The sequence below is a fragment of the Vanellus vanellus genome (assembly GCF_965231255.1).
Source record: "Vanellus vanellus genome assembly, chromosome: 1".
NCBI lineage: Eukaryota > Metazoa > Chordata > Aves > Charadriiformes > Charadriidae > Vanellus > Vanellus vanellus.
Genome location: NC_138905.1, coordinates 193,921,083 through 193,936,807, shown reverse-complemented (window position 1 = coordinate 193,936,807; position 15,725 = coordinate 193,921,083). Strand labels below are relative to the sequence as shown.

Sequence of the window (15,725 nt, the reverse complement as noted above, 5' to 3'; positions counted from 1 at the left end):
GCGAACTTTATCAGCAGCATCAGTGAACACTGATACTCTTCAAAGTAATTTCTGGAGAGGCTATCAGACTTCAGCCACTCTGGTATCATGTGGTTGTCAGTTTTGAGTTTGGCAGCCACAGATTGCCTTTAAAAAGCAACTTCAAAGATTTTGAAGTCTTCCCTGTCTGGAACAGAGTAATTAACTCACTCCCTTGATCTTTGCCCAGGGGACTGGTGATGTCACCCAGTATTTTGTGGCGCACAACTTGTGATCTGTGCCCAATGTGCTGTTCCTGTCAGAAAACCAGGTCCACACTTCATGAGTCCAGAGACAACATCTGTCATGCCCAGGGCTTTCCATATGCAGGGAAGTGGCAATGTACCCACTGATCAAAACATTGGCTATGGGCTATTACATTACCATGATGGACAGTTTCATTAATCCCTCCAGAAATCCTGTAAGATCTAAAGGATTTAGACCTCTGGGCCTCAATGCATTTGTACTCCAAGCTGCAGGCAAGCACTGGAAAGATTTTGTTTCTTGGCAGCTGAGAGAAACATCCTTTGAATGGGAAGTTGAAGTGAAGAGATGATGTCTCCCATCCCCACCTCCTCCTTTTTGATGCCTTTAGAATCCCCTTTGGTTTGGGCTGTATGATGCAGCTTATAAACATCAGTAGATTTTCAACAGGCTTGGGAAAGGCTGGGAGGAGCGATGAAGCCATGATGATGAAGAAAAAGCAAGGCATTGCATCCAAGTCAGCTCATGACTGAACTAGAGTTGTTATCTTTTGTTTTGTTTTGTTTTGTTTTTTTCTGTGGCTGTTTTGAGTGAGGTTCGTCTCTGTTGCCATCACCAAGGGTAGGTGAGAACTAGTAGGGCAAATCCTCATTCTCTGGACCCCTGGCATTATTTCAGTATTCATCCTTGCAAATAAGGGTTGGTTCAGAAAACAGATGGAAACACTTATTTGTGTTTAGGAGTCAGCAAAAGGAAATTTTGCAGATGTGCACTGCTCAGATTACTTTGATTATTAATAGAATTAGTGCATGTTTTTTGGATGGCTAACATTTATGCTGTCCTGTGAGTCCTTTAGGGGAACAGTATGCTTCATGCAAAATAGCACAGAGCCCTCTTTTTTATTTTTCTTTTTCCCCCATTTTGTTTTTTAGATTCTATAACTTGAAGTAATTGTTTCCCTTAAATTGTGCTTGGACACTTTGGAATGTTATATTATTTTTTTTTTAATTGGAGATTTAGAATTGGAAATTACATAATAACTTGTTAAAGTAATAACTCAAATCCCTATGGTCCCCACAGTCTGAAATGTATTAGGCCATTTGTGAAGCATATGAACCCACAAGCACCATGGTAATTTAAGCACAATGAATCTGAGGCATAACATCATCATTTTCTCAGGTAGTTCTCATCCATCTTTGCATTTCTTGAACAAAATAAAAATTCGGTACAGCATATGGCATAGGAACAATAGACAGGTCTTGGGTTATATGAGAAAACCTATAGTACTGTATTATTCTTTGGAAAAATGCAGATGTCAAACAGCATACAATACTGAAGACTGAATTCTCCCTGGCCTGTAAGTACCACATGTAAAACTAATGCAAGTTCTAACTAGGAAATAGATAAGATTCTTAGTGCTAGGTTTCACAGATTAGCACTCTACATCAAATTCTCCGAAATCTTATTAGTGTTAAAATATTCTATTTTAAGTCTTTATTCTACTCTTAGGGTTTTATTTTGAATAATAGACTTTCCATACTTGTAATATAATAATTTACAGAGCAGAAGCTGCACAAAATTCTCTTAACTGATAGGAAGACTGTGATGTCTTACCTGTAATTTAAGCTGTTTTAATGTTGAATTTGTCACCACAGTTGTGCATGACATTTCACATTATAGTTAGAAAGAGAGTAAGAAATTAGAATATTGCTGTTATTTGCATTTTTTTTCAAATGGACTTTGTTGTTCTAGCCAAACAACACAGTATCCTCATGACCTGTGGTTAGTCTGATGAATAAGCATCTTTCCAGCTCTTGTGTCATTGCAGTATCTGAGTAGCCTTCTCTTCTGCCTTGGATGTCCACTTCTATAATGGGCAGTGCAGCTCTTGAATGAATAATCTTCTGCGCCAGAATCCAGACCAGAATATTCTAAGTTATTTCAACATGGAGATCACTAAACGCATGTCCTACATATCAGCTTCAAAGGGAATAGCGTAAAGGCTGCATCGTGAAGTTCAGGTCGGGTGTGTTAAGGAGAGTGAGTTTTTAATACTGCCTGCTGCATTGATGAGCCTCGAGATGTTTGAATTTAGTTTGCTAGCTTTTAAGACCACCATAAGCCTGAGCAATTGGAAATACAAGAGAGTATGTCTGCTTTTTCCCTTGGCGTTTCCTTCAATCTCTGAGGCCATAAGGCCTGAAAATTCTCTATAGCAAAACTGCTCCTTTAATAACTACTGAGGAGTCCAAGACAACCAGCTGAGACAGAAATTACTTACTTTTTGTCAGGTAATGTTAAGGGAAATATATCCTACCATAGCATGGCCATTTATTCCCATGTCAAGCCACAACTCCTTAGAGAAATATTACCTTGGCTTAGCAGTGGAGTAAATCATCACAAGGGGTTGTGTCCTGTGGGCTACAGTTCTACTCATTATTAGAAAAGTTCATGGGGTTTTCTCTTCTTGTGCCACAGCTACTGATGAAAGCATCCAGGTCGGTGCCCACCGACAGTTCCTATCACGCTCCATGTGCAAGTTAAACATGGTCACTGGCAAACGGTACCTCCTCATGGGGAAAGATGGGCAAACGGTTGATTGCAACAACAAGTAAGTGCAACGGTTTCTGAGAAGCAGCGGCTGCTATGGTGGATCGTGAATCCAGAGGATATTCAGCCTATTAGAATACCTCCAGAAAGCAAAGGGAGGGCCAAATTTCTTAGGGACTGATTCTGTTGGCTTTACTAAAATGCTCTGTAGGCAAAAGGAGAACAGCTGAGCCACCCAAATCTATCGGCTCATGTATCTGTGTAGAGCCTGGTTACCACACTTCTCAGAATCAAAATCTGGCCCTGACTCCACTGGGTTAAAAACTCACGGCTAGAAAAGGAGAATGGGAAACACCACACCGTTCTATCTACTGCAGATGCCTTATGCAATTCCTGTGTTTGCAAAAGACATGGGTGGGACCGTGGCTAAGAGCAGCTCTCCAAGTTTCTGTTATATCATGCATGCAAATAGTGTGTTTTCTTCATTTCTCATTGTCACACTTTAATGAAAAAAGGGAATTTATCTAAGGAGGAATTTAGTCTGACACTATCAAATATTTAGTGAGGAAGACATCTTAAATTTTTTATTTTCCTGCTCAGAAATGGAGAAAGGTAATGCCTCTGAAAGCTTCTAGGAGGAAGACCTTCTCAATCAAATTGTGAGCGCCACTTCCTAAAATGTTAAAAAGTCCCCTCTCCCCACCTCTGTATGACACCAAAGCGGATGCATAAATCAGGGGCCTGCTTCAGCAGAAGCCTGTTAAGTACTGAAGTCTCCCAGCAGAGGTGCAACCTCCAAAGTCTTCTCCAGTCCAGTCGTAAAATGTCAGAAGCTACATGGCTTCTCACCCCAGAAAATTAGGAAACATTTTTGGATACTCTCTTGAAACTAAATTCCCCTTCAGCGTGTCCCGTTGGTGTGCACTGGGGCTTTTTGTGCCACTCTGGAAAACTGGAGTAGAAATTTAGCCCAAGCTTACCTGGTGTCACTCAAAACACAAGTACAGCCAAGTTCATCCCAGCTTGGCACTGACACTTCCCAAACTTTATTCAAAGCTCAGTTAACCTGCTGCTGAAACTAGGTTTCAGGCAAATTTCTTGGCTAATATAACTCCTCCTGATCTCAGAGATGCCTCCATGGAGGGATGCAGAGTCATGGGGTTTATGCTTTCCCCATTGCTCCATGTCAGCAGTAACCACTCACCTCCTTCACCTGTCCCATTTGCACTCAGGATGCAGTACTTCCTTGATGCACAAGCCTGGATAGAGAAAATTCCAGAAGACAGCGAGTGCCGCACTACCCTGCACCGGCAAGCCTGTGCTCACCTCCAGGACTTCATGAACATGCCTAACAGCCTGTGTCTCTTCTGAACCATCGCGCTGCTCCTCACATCCTACACCCCACGTCACTGCGACTCGGCTCCTTCTTGAATATTTCTTGCAAAGCCTGTGCATCAGAGTGGCACCTGAGACGTTGCAGAGCTGCTTCTGTTGTTATCTGTTTTGCTGATTGGGGTATCTTCTTGTAGATGTATGTGTGTGTGGGTAATACAACAAAAATTGCAGTTAGTCTACTAGTTATTGTGTTTATTGTCCCTGACACTGGTGAAGAGAGAGCAGGAGTTTCTGTCTCCCTGATCCATTATACACCAGTGCAATTATACTGCAGGGGATCAAATGAAAAATCATTTTGCTTGCAGAGCTGATTAATTCCTGTAGTCACTGTCACTGGGCAAAAAAAAAAGAGGCCAAGAAATTTGCGTGGGTCAGAAAGAAGACTGGGCATTCATGGGCTTACCAAGTACAGCCTCTGTTACGCTGCTACTGAAAGAAAAGAGATAGTAACGCTCGTGCTTCAGCACATCAATTAATTGTGAGTCCTCATGTAGGGGAACGAATAACTCGACTTGTACCACAGCAGGATTCCCATACGCACTTCTGAAGCTGGAACTGGAACCGGCCCAGCATCAGGGATGGGCAACTGGAGTGGATGTGTCCCGTGCCTGACCCAGGAGTCCTGCACAGGCTAGTTAGTGCCAGTAGCTCACTGAGGGCACAGAATTGCTTTCTAATTGCACTTTGTAATTACATGTCTTTCAAGCTTTTCTTTTTTTAGAGTTTATTTAATTTGCATTACCTAAAAAAACCCAAAAAGACACAATCTGTGGTTGCATGTTTCTAAAGTATTACTGCTTCTGTGGGTACGCAAACAACTCTGCAGTGGAGATGCATTATTTGTCAGGGCAAGGTGGGGGGGTTGCTGCCACAGTTATAAAGGCTTTCACAAATGGCAAACTAAGCTGATGATGAAAAATAACTCCAAAACTCAAAGCCTCTCTTTTCTTAGTATAAGAAAAATTCTGTATAAATATTTTTATAACACTGATAAGTAGATGACTTGTAAATACAGGTTTTACTTCTTTAGTTTGCCAGCAAAATGCCATTTGGCAGTCATGTCTGAAGCAGAGAAGAGCTGCAATGAAACGCTGTGTTTGCTGAAGAGGTCACCCTCCTCAGATGCTCATACCACTGCCTTCATGCCAGCAGCTACTCAGCACAAAAATTTGCCACCTGGACTTTTTGCCTTATACTGCAGTAAAAATAAGAAGGGCCTGTATCAACAGTATCATAATTAGTAGGTCTATGCTGATCTGGTTAATTTGGAGTCAAATGACCCTACTGGATAGGAGGACCAGCAGTGAGGCTCGTGCGGAGAAGACACTACATGGCAGCAGCACCTACCAGAACAGCTACTCCACAAGAGCCTTCAGATTCATAGCAGATAGGTCATCACTGTGTGCCAGCACTGGGAAGTGCCCGGCTCTTTTTGAAGGCTGTAAACTCAGCTATGATGGCAGCTGAACTCAGATATCAGCCATGTCCCCCATTCAGCTGCCAGGCACTGCATGGATGGAGGGTGGGGAAGGCTCATTATAGGAAAACCTACACCACTGCTTCATGACATCCGCATGGCAGGATAAAAAACCTCCTGAAAGTGAAAGACAGGCACTTAAATTAACCTAGGACAATTAGTTTTCCTCGAGGTCTGCCCCAGCTTTCAGATTTAGGAAATGTGACTGTAATGCCTGGACATATATTCTCTTATTTTTATTACAGAGCTTATAGAAATGTCAGTGATATGGCAAAATCCAGCTGAGGTCAGTAAAGCGAGTGCTAATTTCTACTCATATAAGACAAAGAATAGGCTGTTCAACAGACATACCAATTACCCTACTAATAGTTATGAAAGAATTCCTCTAAGGTTAGGGGACAAATCCATCTTTCCACTCCACAGGACTTGAGTTAAATACCAGTATCTGACCTTTTTGCTGTGTGGAGTAAATCAAGAGCTCAGAGGTTCTTGCTTAGCAGACAGATCACCAAGTAATTGCTATGCTCAAGAGTCTGTAACATGTGGTGAAAGCATCATTAAAATTGCATATTGGGTCGAACATGAATTTTACATATTTTATTGCATTTTACATATTTTCTTCCATTTCACTTGGAGATGAATCTAAGCTGAAACTGTGTAGTGCCTAAACTTCGCAAATGCAATCTCCTAATGTGGGAGCTATGTGTGATTATTAAACTATTTTTACTTCTATTTTTGGTACAGAGGATCCAAGCATGCTTCTACTTTAATTCTGGTAATCTGGAACCCCATGGAACCCCTTGCTTCCTGGGAAACCCTTTAAACCTCTCTGCCCAAGGAGCGAGCATAGAACCATCTCTAACCCCCTCTATTTTTCTGCCCCAAACTCTCAAGCATATTTATAGGGAGAGGGAAGACAATGGTGGAATTATTCTCCGCTGCCAAGGTTGTTAACGTTTGCAGGTAGCGCAGCTGAAGACCTGCCGGAGACTCCGCCAGCACCATGGAGGCCTGCTTGAGGGCTTTAGAAGCGTTCATTTCTCCCTCTGCTGCCACAACCTGCAAAGTAAGAGAGATGGCACTGTGACGCTGCCCATAGTAGCAAAAATCCCCTTTTACAATGAGGAGAAAATAAATGGGCATTTGGATGCCTGGGACAAGGATACAGGAGCTTGGGGGTAGACATTGCTGTGGGCCTCACCTTAGCTCTTGCCTCTCGAGCAGCCTCTGCTTCAGCTGCCATTGCCCTCTGCATAGCCACAGGAATCCTGACATCTTTGATCTCCACTCGGGCCACTTTGATTCCCCACTGCTCCGTGGCACTGTCAAGGATAGCCTTGGGGACAAACACACAACCCACCATGAAAAGCACAATAATGGCAGAGAGAAAACCACGCGATGTACCCTGCTGCTTGGACGGAAGGGAAGGCAGCGTGCAAACCTGCACAACAGAAAGACGGAGCCCTCCGGGAGCACTAACATCCAACGTGGTGTGCATACGGTAGGTACCGCAACCTTATGAAATTCTTGCTGATCAGCACCTGTGTCTCCTGTGTGGCTTCTCTACTGCCTCCTAGATTACAATCCCCGTCCTTTCTTTAGGTGAGCACTTACCAAACTTCTCCCTTTTACAAAGTAATGCTACAGCAGCTTCCTAAAATGGCACGATGCCGTAAAAGCACACTATGGGTGAAGGACACAGCACTGGCACGCTCTTCTGCACTGAGGTTCCTGCATGCTACCACAACCCACATCACACCATCGTGACCCTGCTCTGCCCACAGCTGCTGCCCCGGCTGGAGAGGGGTACAAGCTCTCTTTGATTTGACTATGCCTCTTCTCTGACTGAAAAGAGTAAAACAGGTTTTGGTTTTCCTCTCTGCTCCCTCCTGGGCTGCCAAATTAAAAAAAAGAAAAAAAAAAAGATGGCACTTCAAATCATAAAACAACTTGGTTCTGTATTCTTAGTTGTTATGACAGGAGACTGATTAAACCTCAACCAAGGGTCTGCTCAATTCAGAGCTTCCCAAAAGCAGCAGACTTCTTTCACACCGCTTACAGCAGCATCTGTACAAAGACTAAACTGATTTATTCAACTCACTGGATAATTTCAGAGGGGTCATTACTTTTTTTGACAAGAAATAACTCTTCTACAAGAACCGGGGGAAATACCTTTAGAACAACTCTTTCTGACACTAAGCGATGAGATGTATAATTGAATAAAAACCATAAAGGAAAATTTTGCTATCATTGTTGAAGAAAGAAGGAGAGATTACTTCTCATTTGCTAGTCCCCAGAACAAATCTCCATGCTTGTCTGTGAATTTTGAGAGCCAGGTTACCTGGATACTGTGTGCAATCTCCTCACGACCTGCCAGGAGCTGAGCCAGGCTCTGTGTACCCAGAATGTTTCTCAGGGTTGTCTGTGCCAAGAGGAAGGTAGCCGAGTGGACATCAGTGACATTAGCGACGGCGCTGACAGCACTGTGGATCCTGTAGTACACCACCCCGTCAACTTGGGTAGTAACGGCATCTTTTGTGAGAATCTGTATTGCAGAAATGTGCAGAATTAGAGAAGGATCCTATAACACGCCTTGCGAGGGAAGGGGATTTTTTTTTTCCCCTTAGTGAGGAAAAAGCTCTGATAATTCAAGGAAACTAAGAGTTTCGTTTGGTTTCTTTGTTATTCCCCTGAGAAATAACTTCAAGGAAGTTATCCTGCATCACCAGTAGTTTAAACCAGGGCAAAATGTTGTGCGTAGCCTTTAGACAGCTGTTTCAACAGTAAGGGAATCTCATAACCTGCACAAATTTCTTCTGCAATACTACATGACGGTTATCCTCTTACTTTCTGGTGGAAAGGGCCATTCCTGGTTTTATACATTTTACACATTGCGTGCAGATTGGAAGGTCTGTGTTACTTCCCCTAAACCATATATCTGTAAGAAACACCAGCAAATTAAAACAAAAGTGAAAAGCAAAGTGCAAGAAAATGTGAGAAGAAACTCTGAAAATTATTTAAGTATTCATAGAGGAGTTGCGTCACCTTTTGCCAGACAAGTCCCCCGTGCCTCAGCAGGCAGCTGGCCTCAGCAAAGCACCGATGATGCTCCACTATCTCTTCCCACCTCAGCATCTTTTGCCTGCAAGTGCGTGCTTCACAGAAGCCCCGCCGACAGCTGCAGAAGCCTTGCCAAAAGCTGCTAGAGCCTTGTAAAGCACAAGTACTGCAACCATCTTCCTTCCAGCCTCCTGTTTTGAGGGAGACATTTTCCATTCCACCACCTGCACCCCTGCAACCTGCACTCTCAGAAAAGGCTCTTTGCGATTACAGAAAGATAATGTTCCAAGAAAAAGCTCCTGGGGAACACAGTGGGTAATTCCAGGGGCCAAAGGGGTCCTGGGGCCATCCCACCCCTGTCTGCTCTTCTCTTCATATAAGGAAGGAGACAGCAGTGCCAACTCCACCGGCAGAAGCATTGTACCATGGTGGGGCTGGGGCCACATGGAGCCAAAACTTTGGACAGGAATCACTCAGCAACTGATTCTTCAGACTAAATTATTTGGTTAATGTTTGTCAATAAAATGCCTAAAGATGCACCTCTCCACTCCTGCTTGGATCTGAGTTTTGTGGATGATTACCTGTTAATTCCTTTTACTTTAAGGAGATTTGTTATCTGTATGTACCCTGCCTTTTCAGAAACGCGTAGGGTGTGCATACTTTCAACCAGTGACTACAACATCACTGAGGGTCTTTTTGAATCGTGAGCTGCATGTCAGATCCAATTTTATTAGGATGTTCTATTCTGGATGTGTTACACTAGTCTATTGCTTCATTTCCATGTGTAGAATAAAAATACAATTGGGAATTTTTTAGCCTCTCCTCTCTTGTCCTCTCTGACTCCCATTTGCAGTTCTAGTCCCCTCCATTAACTTTTATCTCACAGTTCTGAACACCAGCACGAGGAGCTTGCTTGGCCTGCAATGATGCACGTGCAGGTTTTCGTAAGTAGAAGAAGTTTTGTAAGCAGTTTGGAAGTCAGAAGATACAGCAAGTAAGCTAAATTCTATACGGTAGCTCACAACTGCAAGACTATAAAACATCCACATTATTTTTGATCGTGCCACAAATCAGCTCTACGTTTCATTTCTGGTTTAGATGGCTGCTAGCGAATGGTTACCTCTTGTGGAGGAATCTTACAGGTAACAGTTCTAAGATCAACCTTGATAAATGTATCTGTACATGGAAGTACGAGGATCAAACCTGAAACACAAAAATAATTAGATGAAACACTGGTTTCTGAAAGCTAAGTCTAGGGACAGGTATCCCATACAAAGCAAACAGATGGAAATATCCACAGGCTGGGGAATGAGTCCACCTTACTACTACAGCTATCCCTTCTGCTACAGGAGCTGCAAAAATGGGGTTTTTCAAATAACGGAGGGAAATGCAGATAGCTGCAAATAACACAAATTTAACAGCCAAGGGCTCTGGACGGGAATTGGGCAGACTGCAGTTCTGGTCTCAAATCTGCCACAAGACTTTTGACAAAACACTCCTTCCATGCCTTTGTTTAGTTTCCCTTCTTTAGATCATGAGCCACTTATGGTACAGTACGTGTGTCCCCAGGAAAGACATCTCCCAGGTCCAGATTCCTGCACCACCTGTAGGCCCTCACGTTAGGAACGTTGCCCTAAGATCTGACCCGTCCTGCGAAGGAGTCCCCACTCTCCCTTCACTAGAGAGGAGGACCTGACATAACTATCTAATCTCAGCACCTTGCTTAGGTGCCCAGAGCCACACAGAAGAGCTCTTCACCTGCCCTAGCTGCTCTTTGGACCACTAGGCTACTATTCAAGAGGAAAGACAGTGTCTGGAAAGGACCTTTTCCTCTTCAACTTCAAGTTTGTCCAGTTTCATTGCACAGAGGTGGTAACTGCACCAATGCAAATGGCTCGTGTTGTTGGGTTTGGTTTGTACTTGTGATGTGTAACCTGACACGAGGCAACTGTAACAGACTCTGTATAGATGCAGTGTCTGTGCCCTCAGACATTTACCATTTTCAGAGCAGAAGACAGCTAAACAGCTGGTAGCAATGAGCAGTGTTGGAAGTGAGGTAGAGGGAGAGTGGCCACAGTCACCCAAAAACATCTGCAGCAGAGCTGAAGACTGCATTTAAGCCTCTCTGGTCCCCCAACAGCGTCTGCAGCACGAACTCAACCTTCCATTGTCCAACCTACTCAACAGCTGTACCTGGTATCGAGGTCCTCAACTTTCTGTGTTGTGCTGTGACAGAGGGGTGGCTTTATCTTCTCATCAAAGAAACAAACAGCCTGCAGGTAAAGGAACTGCAGCAGAGAGGCCCATCTCATCCCCCTCTGTGCTATGAAGAGCGATTTCATGGACGTCTGTGATTCTCTATGTGGTTAGAGTGCATCGTCATAAAATAAAACCAGTGCATCTTTAACAGAATAAAACTGCGTGCATTCACCTGGTCCCTTTGCTTTCTTAGACAGTATACGTCCCAGCCGAAATACAACAGCACGTTCATATTCTCTGATAACCTAGGGAAATATTTTAAATTTAGAATTTTACAAATAACTTTATTCTTGCTCTCCGGACTGACTTTTTCTTTTTTTAATCTTTGGCATCTACATTAAAAGTGAAAAAAAGTACAAATTATATAGGAACCAACAAAGCTGTAAGTCATTAAGCATTTTATCTCTTTTCCTGACCTCATCCTTGGCTGGAAAAACTCAGACCCTGGCCCTGCAAATAGGTTACAAAACAGACCAAATATGAAAGAATTGCCACTGATCTAACGTGACTATCCACAGTTCTCTCAACATCAGTGCTACACTCAGAGGAGCTGTAGAAAAAGTATCACTCACCTCAGATCATCTAGCTAACTACTTCGGTTAGTGTATCAGGACAAGGCCTGGTGTTCAGGGTGATCACCCCCCAAAACTGATTTAAATTAATAATATTATGCTCATGCCTTGAAGGGACTGTGGGTTCAGGTTGTACAGTCCCTCAATGCAGGGACTTGCTGCTTTTTTCATCGGTACCCATGTTAATCACTATTGCTGGCAGCATCAAATACGAGTTCTTCGGAAAAGTTTGTATATTTATTCTCCCAGCATTGTTGTAAAGCAGGGAAGTTTAACTGATGATGGAAGTTGAGATTGGAAGAAATTAAATGAGTAAGTTGTGGTGACAGAAAAAGAACATGGACCTCTTGGTCCCAGACCACATCTTCTCTACAAGATCTTACAATCTCCAAAAAGTGAATGTGAAGTGCCTTGTTTTAACAAAATCAATAAATATAAATAACAATGATGATCATAAAGCATTATTTGTGTGCCCCAAATCCCACTATCTTACCTTGATACATGCCCAGATGGAAATAGGAAAGGTAATAAGCACCAGGAGGAAAGAAAGGGAAACCAGGATCCAGCCACAGGCACCAATTCCTTCCCGCCTGTCAGCTATAACAAAAAATAAGGAAGAAAAGCAGCGAATGCAAATTTTGAAAAGAGTTATCTGAGGGCTGTAGATCTAGCCCAGAGCAATCATGAGGGACTGCGAAGTCTGCAGAGACTCGTTCCCTCTTACCTCCCTCCCATCGCTCACCAAAAGCTGTAAAACACAAAGAGCCAACCTTCCGACCCTTCTGCCCCAAAGGTTAAAAGGTTCAGGAAGTACATTTTGCAACAGGAAAGAAAGAAGAAAAATTAAAAACCTTGTCTAAGCTGGGGGCTGTGAAGGAGAAATAAAACATTGGGTTCATGGATATGAATCTCTGCCAGTGTGCCACAGCTGGGGCAAAAGGTTTTGTTTAAATGAAACAGGTAATAAGGAAAATGAGGGGAACACTGGCTGTCTTTAGATGAAAATTTTGAGGAGCATTGATGGAGCAGTTCATCCACTGAACCAGAAGCTTCAAAATCAGTGCTTGTCAAAATCCACACCCATGCATTTTGAGCGGTTCCCTCACTGCATTCAGCTCTTCTCATCCCAAAATTTCATTATAATGAAATTTCATAATTTCATTATAATGAAATCAATATATATCAAAATAATTTCGTTATTATTATTATTTGCCTGAAGGGAAGGCAGTGGTGAGTTGTTGTTCAAGTACGAAAAGTTTGGGAGGTTCTTTGTAAGGGAAAGGTGATCAATGAGCAGCTGCTCTTTGAAGAGAAGAGCAGCTGGAGCTGCTGAGGTCCTGAAAGAAGAGGGACGGAAGAGGGCAATGAGTGAAACAGGCCAATCCTGCCACCAGGACAGAGTGCTGCGAGGCCAACTTAATTTTGCTAAATGCAGAAACGCCTTGGATCAGGAGAGTCACAAGAAAAGCAGAAGCATCAGGGATGCAGGCTGGGGCTGCCTGGCTGCTCGGTTTGGGCCAGAAGAGGATCTTTATGGGCATGAGCATCAGCAGATGGGAAGCTGAACACCACAGCCTACATCTCCCAATGCAAGGGGAAGAGGCAGAAGAGAGGGATGAAGGCTCAGACAGAACCTCCCTCATGCTGATGCATGGATGCAGCGTGTTTTGGGTATGCTACCACAAAGGTACAGGGTAGCACTGGGAATTTCTGACATCAAATAAAATTCATATGCAGATAGAAAGTGATACATAGAAAAGAAAATAATTCACTTTATACATTGTGAGGAAAAAAAAAACTTGTCACCACACTGAAGCAGCACGAGGCTACCTGACCTGTAAGGCACAAGCTGACAGACCAGTGGAGCAGGACCGACAAGTTTGTCAAAAAATCCCCAGCAAGCCTGGAGGAGGAGAAGACAACAACACAGCCCTCCTGCAGCTCCTTCTTCTCTTGGGTTCCTCTGTGCATAGCTGGGCTGCACCTGCTGGCAGTGTTCACGGCAAACCTGGGTGTTACAACCAAGCCCTTTGCTGCTTGTGGTTTTGCCCATCCTACTTCTGAGGTCCCCGCTGCGGATTTGATCACTCACGCATAAACACATTTGTCTCCAAGAGGGACGAGTTTCAGGACTCCCTTGGACTATCTGGCCCAAGAGCTGAGCATAGGAACCACCACACCGGGAGCCCGGCTTTCCTCCCGACCCTTTCCAACAAAGAGTAATTTGAAATCCCTGGTTGTTTAATGAGGTATCATCAGCCATGCTGCAATCAGTGGGTAGGGAAGATTTGAGGAGGTCCCCTGAGTAAATCACCATGTGAACCTTAAGGCCACGTGTTTGAAGGCAGGACTTTTAAGATTTAGTGTGAAAATCTTTTAACGCTTTCACTGCTGCTTGTTTGCCACACGGTGTTCTTCATGTTACACTAGTGGTATGTCAGGCTGCTACAGGTAAAAGAAGTACCAGCAGTCGAGCATGTTTTAATCAGTGAAAAGAGATCAAGGAAACTCATGGGATGGGCATCATTCATAATTCTTAATCTGAAGCTTGGGGAAATTAATCATGAAGGGATGCTTTGTTCAGCAGAACTCAACATTTTGCGCTCTCTTTCTTTATTTTGTCTAAAGGATTAGATTACAGAAAAATGTCTGAAATTCTACTTCTCCAGTGTCCAACTTGGTCATGAAGAACCTCCTCAAAAACAATTTGGGATTGTAACATCATCCACCTAAGACCACTGTGAAGACACCTGGTAGGAATGACACAAGCCACAGATGGGGAGGAATGGCTGGGAACAAATGCCCATACCCTGCAGACTGATATTTGAGCAGCTGAGAAGAGATAGGTCAAGATATCATCACCACTATGGGCAAGAAGCACACGTCCAAAACTTGACAAAGTACAAGTGAATCCTTCTCCATGAAAACTGAAAACATAGATTCCAATGACAAAAGCAGGATATGACAGTATGCTTTCTTAATAGTGAATCCAGATCTAGCTTCCCAAAAACCATGACAAATGTTCTCTGATTACCCTGAAGTTTCAAACCAATTAACCACAAGACAAATGGAAGCCTCTAGAAAAACACGATAGTGAAGAATAAGGATCAGTCCCGACTCATCAGTGACCTGGTTTTGCTCTGCCTGTATACAGACTAGAATAGTCGTAACCACCAAAAAACCTCACTTGGGTCTACAGTCTAGAGCAAACCAAGAGCTACAATACACTGCAAGATGTGAGAGCTCATCAACCAGCAGTTATGGGAAAGCTCCAGGACACTTGTAGGATCCACTTTGTTTTTTCTTGATACACGCATCATGGTACATCATGAACACACAAGATCCTGATGTGAGGGTCAAACTTGAAAGGCAACTGAAAACGTCCAAGTTGTCTTGTGAACAATATAAAGAACTGTGGGCAAAAATCTCTGAAGTCTCCTACAGCAACGGAAACAGAGTAGCTTCAGCCTTTTGTAAACACTATGGACTCTCCTGCTTTCTACAAGCACCTAAATCAATCCTGCCAAGACTCATGCTTGTCCCACCACACTATCCATACTAACGGCCAGACACAAGGGTGAAAGCAGCACACATGGACCGTAACAACTTTGGTTTGGCATCAGTTCCATTGCTTGAAGAGAGCACCAGCTGCTCATCGCACAAGTCCAAGCACATCAAATGTCCTTTTGGGGCTGAACAATTCTTCTACCTTCCCTAACTAACTCATATTTTCCACCCCATCCCTACACACAGAAGTGTATCAATAGCTGAATCAGACGTGTCAGCCCCTGGGGTCACTTTGGTGAAAGGTAGATGCTGACGTGTGCTGGCAGGGCAGTCGGAGTGTTCTGTCGGTCACAGTGGCAGAGTCTGAATTTTCATCTCCAGCCTATGTGGGAGACTTCCGATGAATGCCTGGGTTCAAATGTACTTTTTATGTTTGGTTAATTTAGCTCCTTTTTATTACTGAGAAAAAACACACGCACAAGACAAAAAGCAAGGCTTACCAATTAGATGCTCCGTGTTGTTTTTCTTGGGCGACTCTCTCTGGGGATCCATCCCATTCGAGGGACACTCTGGTCCCCTCACAGAGGAGCCGGCAGAATATCTTGAAGCTGCACAGTGCTCATGTGAAGTGCTGAAGAGAGAAGCGGGGTGAGAGGAGGGGAAACCCCCACTTGTACCAGAGC

The 15,725-nt window shown here is 43.5% G+C and overlaps 2 protein-coding genes across 2 annotated transcripts in view; one reads left to right on the top strand and one right to left on the bottom strand.

Moving 5' to 3' along the window:
• The window catches only part of LOC309679379 (complement C4-A-like), a gene marked incomplete at its 3' end in the record, with an annotated part of 52,533 nt that extends 48,390 nt beyond the window's left edge, over window positions 1–4,143 (top strand). Inside the window, 2 exon segments of the mRNA XM_082492664.1 lie at window positions 2,701–2,833; window positions 4,005–4,143. Of these exon segments, the coding sequence (XP_082348790.1) occupies window positions 2,701–2,833; window positions 4,005–4,143 (272 nt within the window).
• A 1,720-nt stretch (window positions 4,144–5,863) lies between these two features.
• Window positions 5,864–15,725, bottom strand: STOML3 (stomatin like 3). The gene is made up of 7 exons (XM_082487216.1): window positions 15,543–15,725; window positions 12,029–12,132; window positions 11,136–11,208; window positions 9,825–9,907; window positions 7,986–8,189; window positions 6,846–6,980; window positions 5,864–6,703 (listed from the first exon to the last, which is right to left on the bottom strand). Exons 1-7 carry the CDS (start codon window positions 15,592–15,594, stop codon window positions 6,503–6,505), a joined length of 852 nt encoding a protein of 283 aa, XP_082343342.1. The 5' UTR covers window positions 15,595–15,725; the 3' UTR covers window positions 5,864–6,502.